Below are 20,347 nucleotides of genomic sequence, written 5' to 3'. Positions count from 1 at the left end.
GCTCAGTCTTCAGGTCTCCACTTGGGCACCAGTTCTTCCCAGAAGCCTCACCTTACCCCGTCAGTCTGACCTTGGAGACCTGTCTGACCTCAAGACCCCTGCACTTCACTCACCACACAGTACAGCGATTGCTTGAACATCTTCTCACACTGGACCGAGAGCAGAGACCACGTCCCCTATCAGACCCTGTGTCCCCAGCTCTCCCACAGTGCCACAGTCGATGCTCGATTAATATGTATTAAATATGTAAGCATGATCTCTTCAAGTAAACAGAAAGCTATCTAAGGGCAAGATGGACATGTTACATTTTTCTGTGCATGCCTCCCTCAGGAGGTCCTAACACAGGAGCCCATATGAGCCAGGCCCCGTGCTAGGTACTCTAGTGAGTAAAAGACAAGAGATGCATCCTGTCCTCCGGTGGGTTTATGGTTGAGTGGCAGGGAGAGGATCTTTGGGGAAATAACTATAATATAAGGGAAAACCTACTAAAGGCTATTCCAGCTACAGATAAAAGACTTGGATTTGAGAGTTGAGGAAGAGGTTGCAAATGCAGGAAGTGTAGAGAGTGGATCTGGGCAAAGGGCCTGACGTTGGTCAACAGGATGCTGGAGGTTGCCACAGAGAACTGCAAGAAGGGAAGAGTAGGCTGAGGCACTGAGCAAGGTATTGGATTTAGCAGATGGGGAGCCATTGAAGGTTTTTGAGGGAGGGTAGTGGCGTGTTCGAATCTGTGTTTTGAAAAGTTCCGGTCGGGGGGGAAGGGTGAATGCAACAAGACAACTGGGAGTGGGTGGAATGATAAGATAGCCATGGTAGCAACCCAGGCAAGGGACAGGGGACACCAGAGTCTGACGGAAAGGGGGTGAGATGGAAGAAGAGGAGGGAGCCTGGGAGGCGCAGAATGGAGCAGGGCCTGGTCACCAGGGGAGGCAAGGTGTCAGAGAGGCCAAAGGCTGGTGCCACTGGCCTGAGCAGAAGAGGTTGGGGGAGGAGAAGTCGAGTCTGTTCGAGACATGTCGATTTCGTGGGGCTCTGGGGGCAGGTGGAGGTGGCCCTCAGGCGGTTGAAAAGGTTGGCCGGAGCTTGGGAGCGAGTCCGACTCCAAGTGCTTTGACTGGGAACCTGTCACATAAACGTGCTTAGTGACACACAGCCTACATGAGAGAGGGCACCCGCAGATGGGGCCTCCTGCCTTCCATCCCCTTCCTAGGCCCAGAAGCAATGATTCATGCCCCAAACTTAAAGAGAACGCAGATTTTGATTTTAAAAGCGTTTCAGAGCAGAAGAAACCAAGGAAGAGGGCCAGGCCAGACCACAAGCCAAGCATCAGCTGTGGAATGTGCTTGCTGCTGACGGTAAGGCCAGCCAGGGGCAGAGACGCTGGCAGGCTCGGCAGGGGGCCCCAGCGACTGTCCCGAATGCGTCCAAATGGTCACCAAGAACGTCCCTGCTCTTTTCTCTTTTCAGTGTGTTGCTGCCTGCATTCTAGCTCATCTTAAAACTCGCTCTCCCCCACCACACCCCAGCCTAGGAGTTCCACTGGTCCCACATCATCCTCGCTGGGAAAGCTCTGGTCTGTCCTCCGCCTTCCCATCTCCCCTCGTTTGGCCTGGAGGACTAGGGACCCGGAGGCAGGCAGGGGTCTGGGGGCTACTGCGGGGCACCCAGGAAGGCTCCCATGGCTTGGGGCAACAGCTACCTAACTGGTCTCCTTGCATCTGCCCTTGTCCCTTGAGGCTCCTCCCCCTGGTCGGCAGAGGGATGCTGCTAGAATGTAGGTCAGATCATGTCACGTCCCTCCTCTGCTCCAAGCCCTCCAGGGCTCCCTTCTTACTCTGAGTAAGAGGCCCCTTGTGATCTGGCTTCCCCTGCCTTTCTGACCTCATCCTCAACTCCTCCCCCACTTGCTCCTTCTGCTCCACCCACACAAGTCTCTGGAAGTTTCTACACGCCGAGCATCCTGGGCTTTGCACTTGCTGTTCCTTCTGCCTGGAATGCTCCTCGCCAAAGCGCTTCTGTCATTTCCTCCAGGCCTTTACTCCAACATCACCCACTCCTGGAGGCCTTTCCTGGCACGGCCGATGAAACTTTCAACCTCCCCCACATGCACAAACAGACATAAACACCCTTCCTTGCCTCGGTCTCTCTGAGCTTGTTTGTCATTCTTTAGCATTGTTACCTATTTATTTACTCACCTTGTTTATTGTCTGTCTCCTCCAACAGAATGTAATAACGAGAGCAAGGATTCTTGTATGTTGTGTTTCCTTCCGTGTCCCAGAGTCCAGAGCAGTGCCTGGCCAGAGTAGGCAAGCAATAAATAGTTGCGGAATGAATCAATGAATCAATGAAAACTCACCCAGGCCTGCAATAGCCTGAAATCTCATTAATTAATCCCCTCTGAGGCGACTATCACCTTTCTCGTAAGGCCAATCTCTTAGGTGGGCATGCGCTCGGTCCTGAGACCCCCAAGGCTATTTGTTACTATGTTAAAGGCTTTCTTTCCAGACAAGAAGAGGCTCGTGGCAGTTGCAGGCAGGACAAGGTGGTGGAAGAGGGTCTCTTGAAGGGAGGGAGGCCTTGGGAGGGGCAGAGCAGTTCACAACAGTCAGCCCAGGTCGGCCCAGCTGGTCCAGTGCTATTCGGCATTATTATTACTGTAACTCAGACAGGACATGAGGAGACGTGGGAAAGGCCTTGTTCTTACCCAGTGCAAACCCATGTATATAATAGGACTTCCCAGGAAACAAGGGGGGGTGGAGGACAAGTTCAGAGTGCTTCGTTCCCCACAGAAGGGTGGTGATTCAGACATCATCCATGTACCGCAGGATGCGACCATGTCATTTAGTACCCAAGGAGGGGCTGACAGAGCCCAGAGAAAATGGCAGGAACTAAATGGTAGGCCCCAGGTTATGCTCCAATCCCTGGGCACCACCAGACCAGAATCTGCCCCGGGGGCTTGGGAGAGCAGGTGAAACCCATTGTACAGGTGGAGAGACTGAGTCTGAGCCCAGTGCGGTTCACATGAGGGGTATGTTGCAGTGACTTGGGGTGTGAATCCTGGCCCTGACACTTACGAAGTGTGTGACCTTGGACAAGTCACTTCTCTTTAGAATGTATCATGGAGATTGTAATGCCTACCATGTAGGATTAGTATGAACAATTAGAAATGATACTGATTACCCCCAAAATGTCTGGCAGGGATGAGGAGCTCAGTCAACAAGAAAGTTGATCACTTGGACTCTCTTTTAAAAGAACTTCATCTCGAGCATGGATGGACCCACTGCATGGTTGGCCCTTCCTCATCCACAGGTCCCTGAGCAGTCCTGGGCCTCAGCAGCCTCTTACAAGGCCTCAGTACCAAGTATCTGCCTGAGAGGAAACTTGGAGCCTGAATATCCCAGACAAGTGGCCATCCTTGGCTTGCATCCCTCCAGTGACAGAGAGCTCACCACCTCACAAGGCAGACCTTTGTTTTCCAGCAAAGGCAGATGGAGTCATGAGCCCTTGACTCTTCTAAAGACCTGAAAGTGACAATAGACATTAGAGATAGCTTTGAAACCATAAGGAATGGACATACACCAAAACCCAAAGAAAGGGCTTCTGCATAACCTTCTGGGAACCAAACACGTCCACTCCATAGTCCCCTCCACCCCCATCAAGCCTATAGCCAATAGCATCCAGCTTAACTTGGGTTCTGCTGGGTCTGTGTTGAGCTCTGTGCAGCCAGAGAACTTTTCAGAAGGGTGTGGGTGTATCCATTGTAGGGCGGGCCCTGCAGGCTTGGGAGGGAAGGCCCCCACAATTCCTTTTTTTAGTTCTTATCCAAAGACCAGGGGCAGACAGACACAGCCATTCTCCAGGTCCCACTGCGCTGCTTCCTCTCCTCCGAGGGAAAGCCCTGCCACAAATTGCATATCCTAAGCCTTGTCTTGCTCTTACTTTGCCCAAACACTCCCTGGGCTGGGGCTAACCCTGGGTGCACAGGGCTCTTGATCCACACGCCCATGACAAGCAGAAAATAATCTTAGGAATTGGAAAATCAAAACCAAACTGTCTGAGCTCTTTGAGCTGGTTAGTATGTCAGGAAAGGGAGGAGCTCACTGTCCAATTCAGCTTCCTTTGAAATGGCCACTGGCCAGGACCAGAGTAGACAGGGCCGCCACGTACAGCTGTGCATACTGTGCACTGCATAACTCAGTCAACTGCAATATAAACAGCACCCTCTGCAGTTGTGTAGTGCCATGCAGTGACTGGGGGACCCGAGGGGGTAAAGTGGTAACAGTGTACATTAATAGAGCATCTAGTCCAGTGTGTGCCTTTTACAGATAAGAGAGCAGGGTCAGGAAGAAGAAGAAACTCATCCCAGTTGTAAAACAAGTTAAAAGCTATGCTGGGATTAGAACCAGGGCTTCTGGAGCCAAATTTGGTACTCTGAAGTTCTCTCCCTCTCTGAGGCTTCAAGTCTCACATTCCCCTTCTACTCCTTGTTGGCAGGTTAGTGTATGAGACTCTCGGAGGCCTGAATGCTTTCATTCATTTTTTCCCCCGTCTCTTTTAACACATGCATATTGAGTACTTATTGTGTGTTAGGCATTGTTCCAGATGCTGAGGATAAGATAGAGAGACAGACAGACACAGTCCCTTCCAGGAGAGTGCTGATAAATGTTTAACAACTCGTTCTGGCTCTTGGGAGGAGATGGGAAAAGTCCCCATTTGTAGCATTTGCCAAACACCATGGTGTAAATCCTCCTGCTGTGGTCCATTAAAAGCCACTGCCATGACATCACTGAAAGGGAAGATTGCACACGTTCAGCTCTATGAGCATGGTCTCCCCAGCATACCACTGGTCCCTTTCCTTGTGGAACTTAAACTCCAGGGGCACAGGGGACCATGTCCAAGTGAGCAAATAGCTCTTATAACCAACTGTAATTACCTTTATTTGTAAAAGACATAAGGAAGATGCTTTGAAGGAGAATAAGAGCTCTCCATAGCATGGCCAGGGAAGATTTCTTGCGGCCAGAACATTAAAACCGGAAGTTGCGAAGGAGCTGGCAGAGCAGTCTTGGAGAATAATGCTCCCGACCAAAGGAACAGCAAGTACAAAGGCCCTGAGGTGGAAAGAACTCTGTGGGTTTGAGGAGCAGGGAGGAAGTCAGTATGGCTGGAAGTAGAAAGTGAAGAAGATCGTGACGCGGAACAGACAGAGCCTGCAGGGCCTGGTGAGCCCTGGGGAAGGGTCTGGAATTTACCCTAAATGCAGTGAGAAGACCCTGGAAGGTTTTCAGCCTAGAAGTGCCAGGATCACTCCAGCTACTGTTGAAAAGCGTAGCTTGAAGCTGAGCAAAAGTAGACGTGAAGGACCAGCTGGAAGGCTCTTGCAAAGGTCCAAGCACAAAAGGATGAGAATGACTTGGTGTCGGTGGTGTGGGAGGAAGTAGAGAAGAGGGGACACATTCGAGAGGAATCGAGGGGGCGGCGCCTGCAGGATTTGCTGCCCTTAAGTGAAGGAAAATTCTGAGGACTGACTTTCAAGCCTCTGACTGGAGCAGTCAGGTGACTGGTAACTCCAGGTCCTGAAATGGGGAGTGTCTGGGGAAAGCCCACCGGGGAGAGAAAATCTAAGACACCTTTTTGGTCACAAGAAGCAAGATGCCAGGAGACATTCCAATGAAAACGTCTTCGGGAAGCTGGGCATTGACCATGGCGCTCAGACGGCAGGGCTGGGCGGGGCTGGGTGTGATCTGGGATTCACAGGGGCCTGAGCCACTTTGGGGTGAGTGGAGAAAGGCACTCTCACTCAGCTGGGTCCTACAGGTGTATTTTAGGGTCCCATCACTGACTGCAGTCCCCCAGGCAGCTTGTGGTGTGTACGGGGGGAGGGGGTCAGTGGATCGAGGCTTTATTTTACTTTAAATGAACTTGCAACAAAGAGATTCGTAACACCTAGAGTGGTGTGTTTTTATATCTCCTTCACAGCAGTTTTTGAAAACTTAAGTAAAATAGTCCATTTTGATCACTTCCCCTGGCTAGAAAAGGGAGTAAATGATGTAAGGCAGAAAAATGCGCTGGCTTTCATGAAATTGTGAGTCTTATTCCTGAAGGGGGTGATCCCCTGAGGGCACGAGATGGCTGTCCAAGGCTGGGAGCGAAAACAAATGTTAACTACAGCAAATTTCAGTTCGGTGTTTGCTGTTTTCAATTTTTAGGCCTGTTTTCCATGAGCTTGACATCTGCTTAACCAGCACATTGGCAAACTCCTGATTTCTCAGGCTCCTTCTCTCCATCTCCTCTCTCTGGATTCTTATGCAAGGTCTCTCTTTCAGCCCGCAGTCCGCCTGGCCCAGCAAGTGTTTGCTGTCCTCCATAACCCCCAGCGGTGGGGGCCCTCAGGACTCCACACGGCCGTGCCGCCTGTGTCTGATTGCTTCTGATTTAGAGGATTTATTTGTGCTAAGTCACACGTCAGCAAGCATTAGGACCCTATGGGAATAGGACAGAGAACAGCTGAGGTTTTGGATGAGACAAGGAGGCTGAAGTAGGGGAGAGAGGGAGGCAGGCCAGGGCAGGAGGGCTCCGAGGCCATGGGCACCCAGCATGTAGCAGGAGGGCAGGGCAGAACCTGGCTGGGGAGAGCAGAGGGTGAATTGACGGAGGGCAGTGGGCAGAGCCAAGACTGCCCTGGCTCCCATCAGCCTAGGTCCTTCTTAGATGAATATCAAGTTAATTTGGTAAGCTCATCCATGCTCGTTCATTCACCAGTTCACTCATGAGTCTGTTCGGTCAACTTTATTGAGATCCTGTTGTGTTCTAGACACCGTGCAGGGCTCAGGGCTGAAGAGGGACAGAAGCTGCCTCGACTTGGTGACAGTAGCCTCCCTTTTGGCACCAAAGCTCGGGTTAGCCTAGGGTCTGCCATGCTTCAGCCCAAGTAAAAACCTCAAAGACAGCTCTCTCGGGTCCAGGAATGGGGGAGGGGGCATCCCCTTTGGACATGAGTAGAGACCTCTCTCTACTTGAGAGAGGTGGGGTCTCACCCAACCCACCAAGGAGGGCTCTCCGCTGCCCTGCCTGCTTTCCCACAGACACAGCTGAGCTGGAGGGGGCACTCGACAGGGCTCAAGGATGTGTCACCTGGGAGGCAGACAGGATGGGGCCTCAGCACCAGCACCCGGGCCACGGGCAAGGTGGTCTTGAAGCCTCCACCTCCCCACCTATCCAGTGGGGATCAAATCCCCAATCACATGTTAGGGTTCAATGAAATACTGTACTGAGACACCTGGCCCATCCCCGGGGCTTGGTAGGTGCTCCGAGAGGGGCAGTTGAATCCCGCTGGGAGATTCGAGAAAGGAGTGGCTTTGGATTCCCTGCTGTAAACATGCCCCACCAACTAGATGACCTTGGTCACAGCGGGCAGCCTCCTGAGTCTCTGTTTCCATTGGTGAGAGAGGCCCAAGTCCACCCTTGACGTGTGTGCTCGCTTCATGTTCGTTGAGTGACTAGTGTTTGAAACACTAGGGACTAAGGGCATGCAGGTATAGGACACGGCGTGCTTCCTGCCCCTGGACTCTCCCCCCGAGCTGGGAAGGGGAGGGTCAGGAGGCCAGACAGTCGGGAAGGGTACAGGATGGGGTGGAGACGAGGTGAGCAAGATGGCAGGGCCAGTGGGACACGCACGGGGTCCTGCTCGTGGGTGGGTGCAGAAGAGAGGGTGGACAGTAAGAGAAGGCACACAGGTGGAGGAAATGGGCAGCAGAGGTGGGGAAGTGAGAGCAGTAGTGTTCCTTCTGTGCAGACACTGTGTTAGAAGCTGCCTGGACCCAATGAGACCCTGAATATGAAAGCCCTTGTCCAGTTCATACCTCTGTACACACAGGAAGCCTTTTCAAAGCTCAGAACTCACCCAGTGACAATGTCTAGGCCCCCTCATTGTACCCACAAGGAAGCAGTCTGATTCCAATGTGCTCTTTTTCCACACATGTAACATCCAAGAAGACATGAAAATACACATTGATCTGGGGCCCCTCCTCCTGGGAAGGGGGGCAGGCGTCCACAGCTACCTAGTAGATGGCCGCTGGCTCGCCCAGAGCAGCTCACTGACAGAGGCAGCAGGGAATGAGAGCTGGGGACATGCTGATTCCCAGAGGAGATCACTAAGAGTGACCCCTAAGACATGAGTGATGTGCTCATTCCGTGCAGAATCCCACAGAAGCCTTCACACGAAGGCCCCTCCCTCCCTTCTCTACCAGTCTGAGGAGAGGGATGGTCCTTCTGAGGGATGGCACCTGTGTCCCCTGAATCGGCTCCTTCTTCTGCACTTCATCAGGTGAAATCATTGCACCGGGCTCCCTCAGGGGGCCTGTTCTGACCTGCACCACACGGTGGGGGGCGGGGGGTGGTGGGGAGCCAAGGATTTGAGATTCCGTCCAGAGATAAGCTTCCCTCCTGCTTCTTCAACAGAGAGAAGGAAAAGGAAGGACGATGCTTGGCTGGCGACACTCATGGTTGGAGGGATAGGAAGGAGGGTAGGCTCCATAGTGCTTCTTCCTGAGAAAAAGGCAGTGGGATAATGACTAGTTAGCAGAGAGACATGAAGTCCATCCAGAAGGGCAGTCATTCTGTAAAGAAGCAAGATGCCAAGGAGTTGATTAGAGGAGGTGGAGAGCAGGTTGATCTTTTGCAAGAGAAAAGACACGAGTTGGGGCAGGTTTGCTCACAAGCACCAGAGGGCCGTCAGGGCCTTGTGGTCAGAACTGGCCTGGAATCCCCAGACCTGCGCCCCCTGCCTCCCAATCACAGCCCCCATTCTAGCAGTGGACCGTCCCGCTGAGTGCTGAGCCGCGGAGGACAGGCGGGACGGGGTTCCAGCTCACTTTCAGAAGTGGCTTGAAGCTGAGGGGGACCAAGGTGCTGGAGGGGGTGGGGGATGGCCCCAGATCCAAAAGCCAATCTGGCAGGGACTTGCCCTCTTGGAGTGCCCAGTGTTCATCTGCCTACTCTCCCCTCCAATGGGAGATGGATTTGGAAGTGAATCCAGAGGCGAAGGGTCACACAGACTCAGAACATCCTGACTGTCAAGGTTTTTAGACCACCAGGGATAGCATCCTCATTTTTGATAAGGGGAAACAGGCCCAGAGAGAAGTGCCCTGTTCAAGGTTCAGCCAGTCAGTGGCAGAAGACAGGGGAGAACCCAGGGCTCCTGACACCCAGCCTCGTTCTACTTCCCACGGCAGTCCTAGCTCTCAGGAGGTGGGCACTGTATTTCTGAGTGGTCAGGAGCCCCTCCTCTGGCCTATGACCTAGGCGGTGTTCCTCCAGCCAGTTCTCCCCAGTGAAGGGCTCATTGCTCCCATTCCTAGAAGATCACAGGGAGAGAGAAGCCTCAGTCATTCCAAGGCCACGTAGCTGTGTACTCAGGGAGTTAGTGCCTGAAGCCCGGCATCCACAATTCTCAAGTAAGAGAATTCTGAAGGGAGTCAGCGTGCCCCCTGCTACATGCCCCCGATCTCCTCCCTGGGGTTTCAGCAACACAGTCCAATGACGGCGCAGGGCTGGGCTTTCCTGGAAAGGTGACCGCATGGCCTGGCCCCCCACCAAGGCCACCCCTCTGACAGCTGGGCGGGCCCAGCAGCTGTAGCCAGGGAAGAGAGGCCCTGGGGCCTGGTCCCCGGAGTTCAGGCAAGGAGAGGGAGCTGGGCCTGCACACTGCAGAGTGCACCATGGCAGTTCTCGTCCGTCCTTCCCTCTGGCTCGGGAATGCAAAATATGATCATTTTTGCCTGGAGAATTCCCTTCCTACATGTGTTTGGCTCCGGCCAACGTTAAGATGAGTTTGCATTCCTCCACACTGCCGGGCCTCCAATTCTAAATTGTTTGCAAAGACTCAAGACAGATGCTCGCGTGCCGACGGCTGGAAGCTGGCTGTGTTTGCCCAAGAGAACCTTATTGACGTGCACGGGGTTGGGGCCTTAGATGGCAGGGAGCAGAACCCTCTCGTTTTATGGATGGGGAAACTGAGGCCCACAGGGGCGTAGGGACTGTCTATGGACACACGGCCAAGTGAGTGACAATGCTGAGATTAGAACCCAGATCACACCACCCTGGTCCAACTTTCTCTCGGCCTCGCTTTGGACTCTGCTGACCAGCACACATGTCCATTGGCATGCCCACAAGACTGTTGACTCTGAAGACCACAAGTTTTGTCTTATCGACTTCGTGTGCCTGCTACTGAGCATAGAAACTTAAGCCTCACAGACCCAAATAGACTTTTATTGAATTGAAGGACTGCCTGAAGAGAAAGGTCATGCAGAAGGCCTGGCGGTGAATAAAGATGGGTGTGGAGAAAAGCTGGTGACCTTGCACAAATCCCCACCCGTCTCCTAGCCTTAGCTCTTTCACTTATGACAATGAGGGTCTTAAACCTGATCAAGTGGTTCTCAAACTATGTTCCAGGACACCCCAGCGTTCCAAGGAATTGTCTTAGGAAACTCACTGGGGGTGAAGAGGTACTCCTTGTCCTCCACCCCTAACCCCAACCTCCACCTCTTGTGTCTGCATTTCATGTGTAGATTGTGCTCAGAGAAGCTGGGATTCACTGCAGAAAAATAAAGTTTGGAGACTGCGAGACTTAGAGACTTGATCTCTAAGATGCCTGCTTGCTCGGAAAAATAAAATCTGAATACGTTCCCCTTCCCTGATAACAAATTTGCTACTCCTTTGACCCAGTGTTCAATTATCTGGGAGGGGAAGGTAGTGGTTCATGAGCCCTAGCAATTGGAGGAAAGGAAATGAGGTACAGGGGGGCCCTTGTGCTGTGGAGGGTTTGTGGTTGCACAGATCCTCCCTGGAGCCCAGAATGGATGCTCGGAGTCTGTCTGGATGTCTGCTGCCCCCGTGTCGGCCATTCCGTGTCCTGACGAGGCACAGCAGCACGGCTCTAAGGCCGGGTACATGGCTCAGGTCATGACCTGCTGGCTGGGCCACACTGCTCCCTGACAGGCTAGGACCCGGTCTAGCCCCGCCTCACTCTGGCCTTCCCCATGAGCCCTTGTGAAGGGAATGATCAGACTGCTCATGGGATCCAGAGACCATGAGTCCCCACAGATCCCCAGCCTCCCTCTCCTGCGTCTTTTGTCAATCACTCGATGAAACCGTTCCTTCCCCTCCCTGACTGTCTATCCTTTAGCAGCTAGACAAAATCAGTTCCCAGTCACTACAATAATGCCACATAACAAATAACCGCCCAAAATCTGAGTGACGCCCAATAATTATGTAGATCATATGTCTGGCACCAGCTGACCTAAACTAAGCTCAACCGAGTAGCTCTACTGGTCTCCCTGGGCTTGCTCATGCATCCTGGGGATGGATGGCCGATCTCAGCTGGGTTTGGCTAGGGCAGCTCAGCTCCAAATATCCTTCATCCTTTCCCTGGCATCAGTGCCCTAGCCTGAGTGGAATACTTCTCATATCGATGGCAGAGGTGCAAGTGAGCAAACAGAAACAAAGCGTCGTTAAGACCTCGGCTGGGAACTGGCTCACTTTAATTTCTGCCTTCTGAGGCCCAGCCCCAAGTCAAGTGGGAATGCTTAACAGTGTTTGTTATGTATTGTTGCTAGGCAGAGCTAAATGTTCTACTTCAGCTCAACACATTTTACTGAGCACCTACTGGGTCCCAAACCCTATGTTAGGAGTGAAGAGAGAAATGGAACCCAGTCCTTGTCCTCCTATTGCTCAGAGTCTTGGCACTGGGAGACGATGTAGGAAATCCATTCTGCTCAGTGTATAGGTTTAACCCCACACTTAACCAGTATTCACTCAACACCTCCACAAGGGGAGGTACCGGAGCTGCTGCCCAAGAGAGGCTTGTGGGCTGGTGTGATTGCCCTGTTGTTGGAGCGGCTACCCGCGGGGAAGGACGGCACTCTTCCTCCACCTGCCAGGGTTCCCAAGGCCAGAGCCCAGATCCCCACCCTTCTGGGGGTGTTCCTGAAGGAATGTGTGTAGTTGCTAGGTTTCCTAGGAGGGCAGCAGGACCCCCAGGGGCAGGGTCCCTGCTTCTCCTCAGAACCGGAGGGCACTTTGGGCTGGGACCACCTTCTCACTAGTAGAGGCCATCTTCTCTCAACAAGCTAGAAGCTTCTCTGATGAGGGGACCCCATGCTCCCTCCTCCTATTCCTTCTCTTTATCCCACTAGAGCCTATCAGGGGGCCTAGACTAGGGAGAACCCTGGGGCCTTGCCAGCCACGCCCCCAAACCTGGCTGCCTTCTTAGATGCCTGTTCTTTGAAACAATGGCCTCGGAGTGGAAGGGAAAGGTGGTTGGTGGCGCAGAGCAAGAATCGCCAACCTTTTGTGATTTGCCCAGGCCAGGCAGAAGGGACAGCCATGCAGATGGTGCAAAACAGCCAGGCATTGAAATCTCATTTCTGTCTCACTTGGGAAATGTGTTATTTTGTCTTCCCCAGCAGCAAGGGGTCCACTTTACCATTTCTTTTTGCTCAAGCTAGTTTCAGGGTCTTTCCTTCCCCTGCCCACTATCTGTGTGATTGGCTTTTAGATGTGAAGATTCTTGGGGCCCAAGTAAAACTGAGAAGAGGGAGACAATCCGAGAGAGTTTGGGTCACATTTCCGCCTCCCTCAAAGCCCCCAACCCAGCTCATATCATCCAAGGAAAACAAAAGGGTTTGCTTACACAGGTACGTCTGCAGCCCCGATCAGGGCCCAGGGAGTGAGCCGGGGCTGGAGGCCGGGGTCCGGGCACAAGGAGGGCTACTGAGAGGCATTCACTCTCACATTCCCCTGAGGGGCTTCTTCTTGCCGTCACCACCAATCTGGTGCTTTCAAGGTCCTTGGGACTCTGGTTGCATCCTTCTGGCATAGCTGATCCCTTGTATTCTACCTGTTATGATCAGGGATTCACTGATCAGCTCCCTAGCGAGCAGGATTTAGGGCGTGGGACCTGAGACTGGTGAGTGTTTAAGAAGCAGGGGGTGGGAGGAGATCAAGCCTGGGTGAGAGCACGAGGGCAAGGAATTCAAGTGCGGGGAGAGGGTGGGGCTGACGGGGGAGAGGAGTTTTGATGGAGGCAGGCGGCATGGGGCTGGAGTGCATCCCTGCCATTCCTAGCCGTGTGGCCCCAGCTGGTTCCCAGCCAGTGCCTCAGTTTCTTCACCTGTAAAATGAGAATATAATGTACTTACTTCAAAAGGGTGTTGGGAGGATGAAATTAATTTAGAACAGTGTTTGGCACCTAATGAATGCTATCCGGGATATCATAATCTAGGTGGCAGGGGGCTGTTAGTACCTAAGTCAGAGGGCTGGGAGGTAAACTAAGGCAGGAAAAAGCCAGCAGGTACTGGTTCTGAGCACAGACTCTCAGAAGGTGAGAAATATATCAGGCAAGTGTCCCCGCATCCTCCAGGCACCGGGTAAAGAGAAGAAGCCGCTCCTGGATGTGGCTCTGAGTAGCGTGGACACAGGTAAGAGAGGAAGGCAGAGGGAGAAGCTACTCTGGTCCCAGGAAGAGTGTGGAAGTTGCTAAGAGCAGCCCAGAGGAAGGACCATGATGTAGCAGAGGGTGCTTGCTATCAGACCTGGGCCTTGACGTTCGGGAAGGAAAGAAAGGCCTTCTAGGGCAGATGCACAGCGTGGGCAAAGGCATTGAGGCAGCTCAGAGAACAGGAAACCTTGACTCAATTCACTTCAAACAAGATGTACCGAGGGCCTTCCCCGTAGTAGGACCTGCCGCTACGTTACCTACCTGCCGCTAGTTACTGCATTTGGTCTGGTCAACCACCCTTGGCGGTGGGGATTATTGTTCCCATTTTCTAGATGAGTCAACTGAGAACCAGAAAGAACGAATTAACTGACCCCGGATCACCCATTAGTGAATGAAAGCGGAGCCAGGCTTCTAACAAGCCCTCCCTGAACTCAGAAGCCGTGCTTTCTCCTCAGGGAGCCTGGCAGGAGGGCGGGAGAAGCCGGGCAATTCTGACACCTCCACGAGGGCAAGCTCTCCTCTTCTCCTTCCTTTTGCACTAGGAACTCCTGCCTACCACCTTACCAAGGTTTATGCATCACCTTTCCAGGCTGAGATCACAGCTCCAGAAGCATCCTGACTCCCACCCACCCCCCCACCCCCCCCAGCCCACAGCAGTCCCTGCCTTCCCTAACAACCATGGCCCTGTGGTCACAGCCTTGCACTTACTCTCCACGTGCCTCTCCCTAGCTGATGGGCTCCCTACTGTCTTCTTGTCTGGCTCACCCCTCAGTGGTGCTCGGGGCTAGCCCCTGGGCTGGGTGCTGGATCCAGCAGTGAGTGAACCCACCCCATCTGGCCTTCATGGAGCCACCGTCCTGATGGGAAGCCAGGAGCAGTCCCACACTCACACCGGCTGTGTCTAATTACTGTGATAAGAAAAGAAGTCACCCATCACCTATTAGCCCTATTAGCGAGTACAAGAGGCGACGAGATCCTTAGGCAAGACCTGGTGTCATCGGGGGTCAGGGAGGCTACTGGGGGTGTGGGGGAGATGTGACATTTGTGCTGAGATTTGCTGGTGATGAGAAGTTTGCCAGAGAGGCTCAGGCAGAGGAAGCAGCAGGTGCAAAGGCCCAGGGTGGTGGGAAGCAAGGGGTATCTGGGGCGCAGAAAGGGGCTGTCTTGCAGGGAGCCAGAGGAAAACTCACACAAGATGAGTCTGCAGAGGCCTTGGGACTGCGTGGAAGATTTGGGACAGGGCTGGGTGGCGGGGGGCGGGTGGCGAGCAGTGAAAATGGACCCACACAGTGTGGGCGCGCAGCAGCCGCCCCCTAGGCGAGAGTGAGCATTCCCCGTGGAGCTGTTGGCCGGCAGTAGCTGTGGATGTTGTGTTGGCCAGGGTGCCTCAGTATTTGGGACTGGGACTGCCCCACCTGGTAGCTGGGCAGTGGCCTTCACCTTAGCCTGGAGGGGTGCTCGAGCCCAGGGCTGTGGCTGCCATCCCTCCTTGGGACTGACTGGTGCCTTTTAAAAAGACAGATATTCTTTTGAAAAAGGGAGCAGCAGCTGATGTAACTTTGGCCTCGGTCCACCGGAGAGCAGCCCAAGCTTTGTGGGTCTCCCCCCTCTGTCATCAATACCCAGGGCAGAGGAGCGGCAAGCTGCCTGGCCAGGCTCCTGGTGTCTCTGCAATCAGCCTGTCGATTCCTGTCAAAAACAACTTTGTTTTTTCTTATTGGTACTCGGGGTCCATAAATCTCTGAGAAGAGTACATTCCCCAAGCATGAAAGCCGTCTGCCATCAGAGGAGCGAGCCAGAGATCTTTCTGGGAGCCGAGGTCAGAGTGTCGGACTTGACATCACATTTAGGAAATCCATTCTCTCGACTCCGTTTGGTCAGAAGCAAATGCCAGAGCCAGGGAAGAAACCAGCACTTTGTAACTTAACACCCTGGCCCTGAGGGCTTTTGTCCTCTTCCCTGCGGCCAGCTTCACCAATCCTGTCCCCTGGAGGTTGAGGGCGGGGGTAGGGGGAGACTGGACTGGTCCTAGACAGACTCCCAAGTGAGGGCAGGAGCACAGGAAGATTGCCTTCTCTCCATGCGCTTCTCCCAGCAGACCCCAAAGGCAGAGCACGTGGCACCTGAGGGCAGAGGTCGGGGAGGACTCCCTTCTCTGAAAAGAATATTCCCTCTGGTTGCTGGAGTGGAGGGGTGTGGGAGGGATGGGGTGGCTGGGTGATGGACACTGGGGAGGGTATGTGCTATGGTGAGCGTTGTGAATTGTGTAAGACTGATGGATCACAGACCTGTACCCCTGAAACAAATACATTATATGTTAATTAAAAAAAAAAAAAGAATATTCCCTCCGCCCTAGTGGGTCCTTCTTATGAAAGGCTGGTCCCCCAGGGGTAATACATCACCCCAGGGCCGTGAGCTCTTTGATCTCGGACTTGCTCTAATCTCCTCCCAGCTGAGTGATTTAGGGCAAATTATTTAACCTCCCAGAGGTATAGTACCTGTTTCAGAGGATTGGTGTGAGATTTAACTAATGAATGTAAAATTGATGGTTAGATACCTAGGATCATGCCTGGAACATCTCAGTGCTCAGTAAATAGACTTTTCTTTCTCCTTTTCCTCATGGAGGGGGGAGGACGTCCCAGCCCCGTGTGGCTCCTGGTCCCCAACCATCCAATCAGTCGATCCTTATGACTATGCACCAAGGGCTAGGTCTCTATTCAGGCCTTAAGTCTGAGCAGTGAGGGCACAACAGTGTCTCGTGCCACTAAAGAGAACATAAGAATATTATTGACTATCAGCCACGTGACTAGAAACAAATATATGTCATCGGTGCTGCCAGGAGAAATGAAGAAGGGGGATAGAGAGTGACGGGGTGGCCTGGCGGTGGACAAAATGACACTGAAATAGGAACACCAGTGACATAAGGCGTGACCCACGCAGGTAACTGGGAGAGGAGCCTTCCAGGCAGAGGGAACAGCCAGGGCAAAGACACTGAGCAGGAAGGACAAGGGAAAGCATGGCGGGAGCAGAAAGATGGAGGGGAGGACAGGAAATGAGGGGCAGAGGGAACAGTGCGGGGGGTGGGGAGAGGTCATGCAGGGCCTTGCAGGTGAAGAGTTGACTCTGACTGAGTGGGGTGGGAATCAGGTGGAGGGGATGGGGCTAAGGAGTGACAGGACCTCACAGGTCTCGGAAGGATCCCTCAGGCCATGTTCACACAAGAAGCACCGGTAGTGGGAAGACCTCAAAGACACAATATTTGGCCCTATTTCCCCTGGCCCTCGCCCTCCAGGCCTGGAAACGGTGGGTGGGTCCTGAGAGCCAGAATGTGCCTTCCTCTTATTCCCGGCCACCTCCTGCTGCTGAGGTCAGATCCAGAAAGAGGAGGACCAGGGACAGCCATGGGGTGTCTCCAGGGGGCGCCAGGGAGACAGATAAAATGTTGCACATAAACAGGGAACGTGTGTGGCCTGTGCATATAAATGTGTGTGTGTGTGCGCGTGCACTCGTGCAGACTTGTGTGTGCTGCGTGTGTGAGCACAGGTATAGGTGTGTGCATGGGTGTGTGTGTTCATTTATGGGTACGATTTGGAGTTCTTCATCTGCAATTCCACTCCTCTGACCCCTCGGTGCCCACCTCCCAGCTCTGCACAGGGGCCACTAGGGTCCCTGTCTCCTCCATGACATGCCCTTACTGGCCAAGAACAGGAGCTCCTTCATCCCCCTGTGCTCACCAGACCAGGGTCCTCTTCCCTGAGGCTGCCTGCTGCTAACCAGGCTGAGAAGTCTGTTCATGGTCTGTGCCTTGTAAAGAAAACACTAAAGGGTTAAGTATTCCTCTTCTCCCACCCCCACTCTGGGCCATGACACTAAATTCATGTGGCAGATTAGGAATCATGAAGACAGGATGGGCAGCTACATAGCAACTTGCCGCCATGATCCTTAGCAGGCACTGCTCATGGATCACAGTAGTCTTGCCCACTGAACACAGACTTGACCTCAGAATCTTTCTTAACTCAGTGCTCTAGGCAGCACTAATAATCAATCATCTAATATCCCTACTTTAAGGTGTTCCAGTTTTCCCTCTGGGACTCTAATTCAATGACTCTAATAATGAAACTGTATCCATTTTTAGAGCAAAAAAGAAAGTGTGGAAGAAAGTACTTGTTCCCATACAAGAGGTGTTGTTCAAGCAGGTGCTCCTGGGCATCACCGTCAAACACTCAACCCAGGGGTTCAGTCTCCACGGGAAGGACAGTGGGACACTCAAGGTACAAGCCTCACATTCAGAGTCCCTGTCTAGTAGGCCACCCTTTGCTACCCACATCACAAGGTTGTCATGGAGGTCAAATGGTAACATATATGTAGATATTTTTTGAAATGCATTAAGTTCCCTACACATGAAAGGAGTGACAATGATATTCTGTCTATTCTATTCTATTCTATTCTATTCTATTCTATTCTACTGATTATATTTCACTAATCTGAATGTTTCGTCTGAGGGTAGGATCCCAACCCAGGCTTGGGGGGCAGGTGGGAAGTTAATTCCTCAACTCTTTAACAGGCAGAAATGAGACGAAGGAGGAGTGGAAAGAACAAGAGGTAGAGGAGGAGGAGAAAGGAGGGAAAATAGAGAACAAAACGGAAGAAGAGAGCAGAAACTAGAAGCAGAATTGGAGGTAGGAGTGGTGGAGGAGGAAAGGAGCAGTATTGTCCCCACCCCATCCTGAGACCAGGAATCCTCAGAAGGAGGAACCTGGTTTTCCCAGTCAGACCTGGTCTGCCTAGGAGTAGGTTTTATGCCTCCCCTATCAGATTATGGCTCTCACAGGGCAGGGGCTGGGCCTTCTCCCATCAGACCATGGGCTCCTCCAAGCGGGGACTACATTAACCATTTCATATAGGGGCTCCCCGAGGATAGGCGAACATACTCCTCTCACAGCCAAGACCTGCCAGTGGGGCCCATCAAGCCACTGTGGCCCACACCTCCGCCTGCCTGACCACCCTCTTCTCCCCACTCCAGGGCTCACAGACACCTTTAACATGGACACCAGGAAGCCTCGAATCATCGCTGGCTCCAGGGCTGCCTTCTTCGGCTACACGGTGCAGCAGCATGACATTGGTGGCAAGAAGTGGTAAGTGAGAGCTGCCACCCCACCCAGCCCTGGACCTCCCCATACCTGGCCCCTCTACCAACTGCCCGACATGGCCCTCACATATAGACACCCCCACATCCAGTGACTTGACTTCCTGTCCCGGCTGCATAGGGTCTGCCCCTGACTATGAAACCTCAAGCATTCCATAGCAGGCCCTCGATCTTCTCATCTGAAAAATGGGGATAAAAACAGCACAGGTAGCAGGCATCCCAGAACCAGTAGTTACTATCTGTCTTTCTCCCATTTGAAGTCCTTGGCTAACTCCAATACCTGGATCATCTCTGGGTCTACTTCTAGTGACTGTTTCATCTTATGATTATCAGTCACTTTTTCCTGATTCTTTTTGCCTCTTCAGTAATTTTTTATTTTATTCTATGTTGAACATTGTGAATGGTACACAGTAGAGGCTCTAGGTTATGTTACCTTCCTTTAAAGAATTATACATTTTGTTCTGATAGGCAATTAAACTGTAGAGGAAACCACCTAGATCTTACCATGGCTTGGCTTGGGCCTTGGTTAGGGCAGATATCATCTTGTTTTGTCCTTACTCTTAGGCTGTGGTCTTTATCCCTAGGACATGGATTTTCCAGGATCTCAACTGAAAGCCCACACTATTCATTAAAGTTTCTCCATTCAGAATGAGCATGTACCCCAACATCTCCCAAGCACTGGGCAGCCTCTAAAATCTCTTCCCCCAGCGGCTCTTCTCTAACAGATTTTCTAGAGTCTCCCACTAATACATACACAGCTTAGGAGTCAGCCAAGGTTCCTGGGGGAAAACTTCAGCAGAGTTTTGGGGGCTCTTTCTCTGTGGCTCTCTTCCTTCTGCCTGCCCCTACCAGATCTAAGTTTCAGCTCCAACTCCAATTACTGTTTCCTCCACCCAGCAAGACTGCTGCTCTCTGGATTCCATTCCCCTGTGCCAAAATAAGGAAGATGCGTTCATGGAGAGAGCGAGGCTGACTGTGGGGTTAGCTGCTGTTCTTCCCTTTTCTCAAGTACTGAGCTCTGCATTGATTCCTGTCCAGTGCCTGAAAATGGTTGTTCCATGTGTTTAATGGAGCTTTCGTAGTTGGTTTATGGCTAGAATTGAAAGTCCTCCTTCATATTCTTTTACCAACTGAAATTTCACTTCTCTGACCATCTCTTCCCATGACTGGATGAGTTGCCCCATAGGGTTCCGTATTTCGTTTATTTACGATGTTTATCAAACTGGATAGGGATTGCCTGTTTCGTTGTCTTTTTTTCCTAAAATAAGGGGTACACTCCCTGGCAATTAGTAGATGCTTGAAAGAACGTGCTTTGAAGGACTAAATTAATGATTTAAACCTCTCTCAACCCACCCAAATGTAAGAGGCATAGCATCCATACTTTGCACATGGTATGAAGGGTTAAGGGTGAAATAGAACTGGTTTTGGCAAGATTGAATTTGTTTTGACTAATATTTGTTTATTAAGCTTCTGTTAATAAACTTCACTAGGCTCTGCAAAATATTAGTATGAGTAAGGCATGGTTTCACTCTCAAATAACTCACGGACCATTTGAGGACGCCACACTAATATCCTTGAAATAATTAAAACGTACTATAAGACAAAATACAAGCTGGTGTTCATTATGTTCCTCTTTGTGAGGCCACTTTCCCCATGAGGCTCTCCGGATCTTTCTCCTAGCCTAAAATGGCCTGACCTTTCCCAAG

General features: G+C 52.2%; 1 protein-coding gene across 1 annotated transcript in view; it reads left to right on the top strand.

Moving 5' to 3' along the window:
* The window catches only part of ITGA11 (integrin subunit alpha 11), a 110,991-nt gene that overhangs the window by 11,041 nt on the left and 79,603 nt on the right, over positions 1 to 20,347 (top strand). Inside the window, exon 2 of the mRNA XM_081831313.1 lies at positions 18,519 to 18,630. Within this exon, the coding sequence (XP_081687439.1) occupies positions 18,519 to 18,630 (112 nt within the window). The remainder of the gene's footprint in view (positions 1 to 18,518; positions 18,631 to 20,347) is intronic.

Source organism: Leptonychotes weddellii, chromosome 9 (genome assembly GCF_054177405.1).
Source record: "Leptonychotes weddellii isolate Sample4059 chromosome 9, ASM5417740v2, whole genome shotgun sequence".
Taxonomy (NCBI): Eukaryota; Metazoa; Chordata; class Mammalia; order Carnivora; family Phocidae; genus Leptonychotes; species Leptonychotes weddellii.
This window is presented reverse-complemented; position numbering and strand designations above follow the sequence as displayed.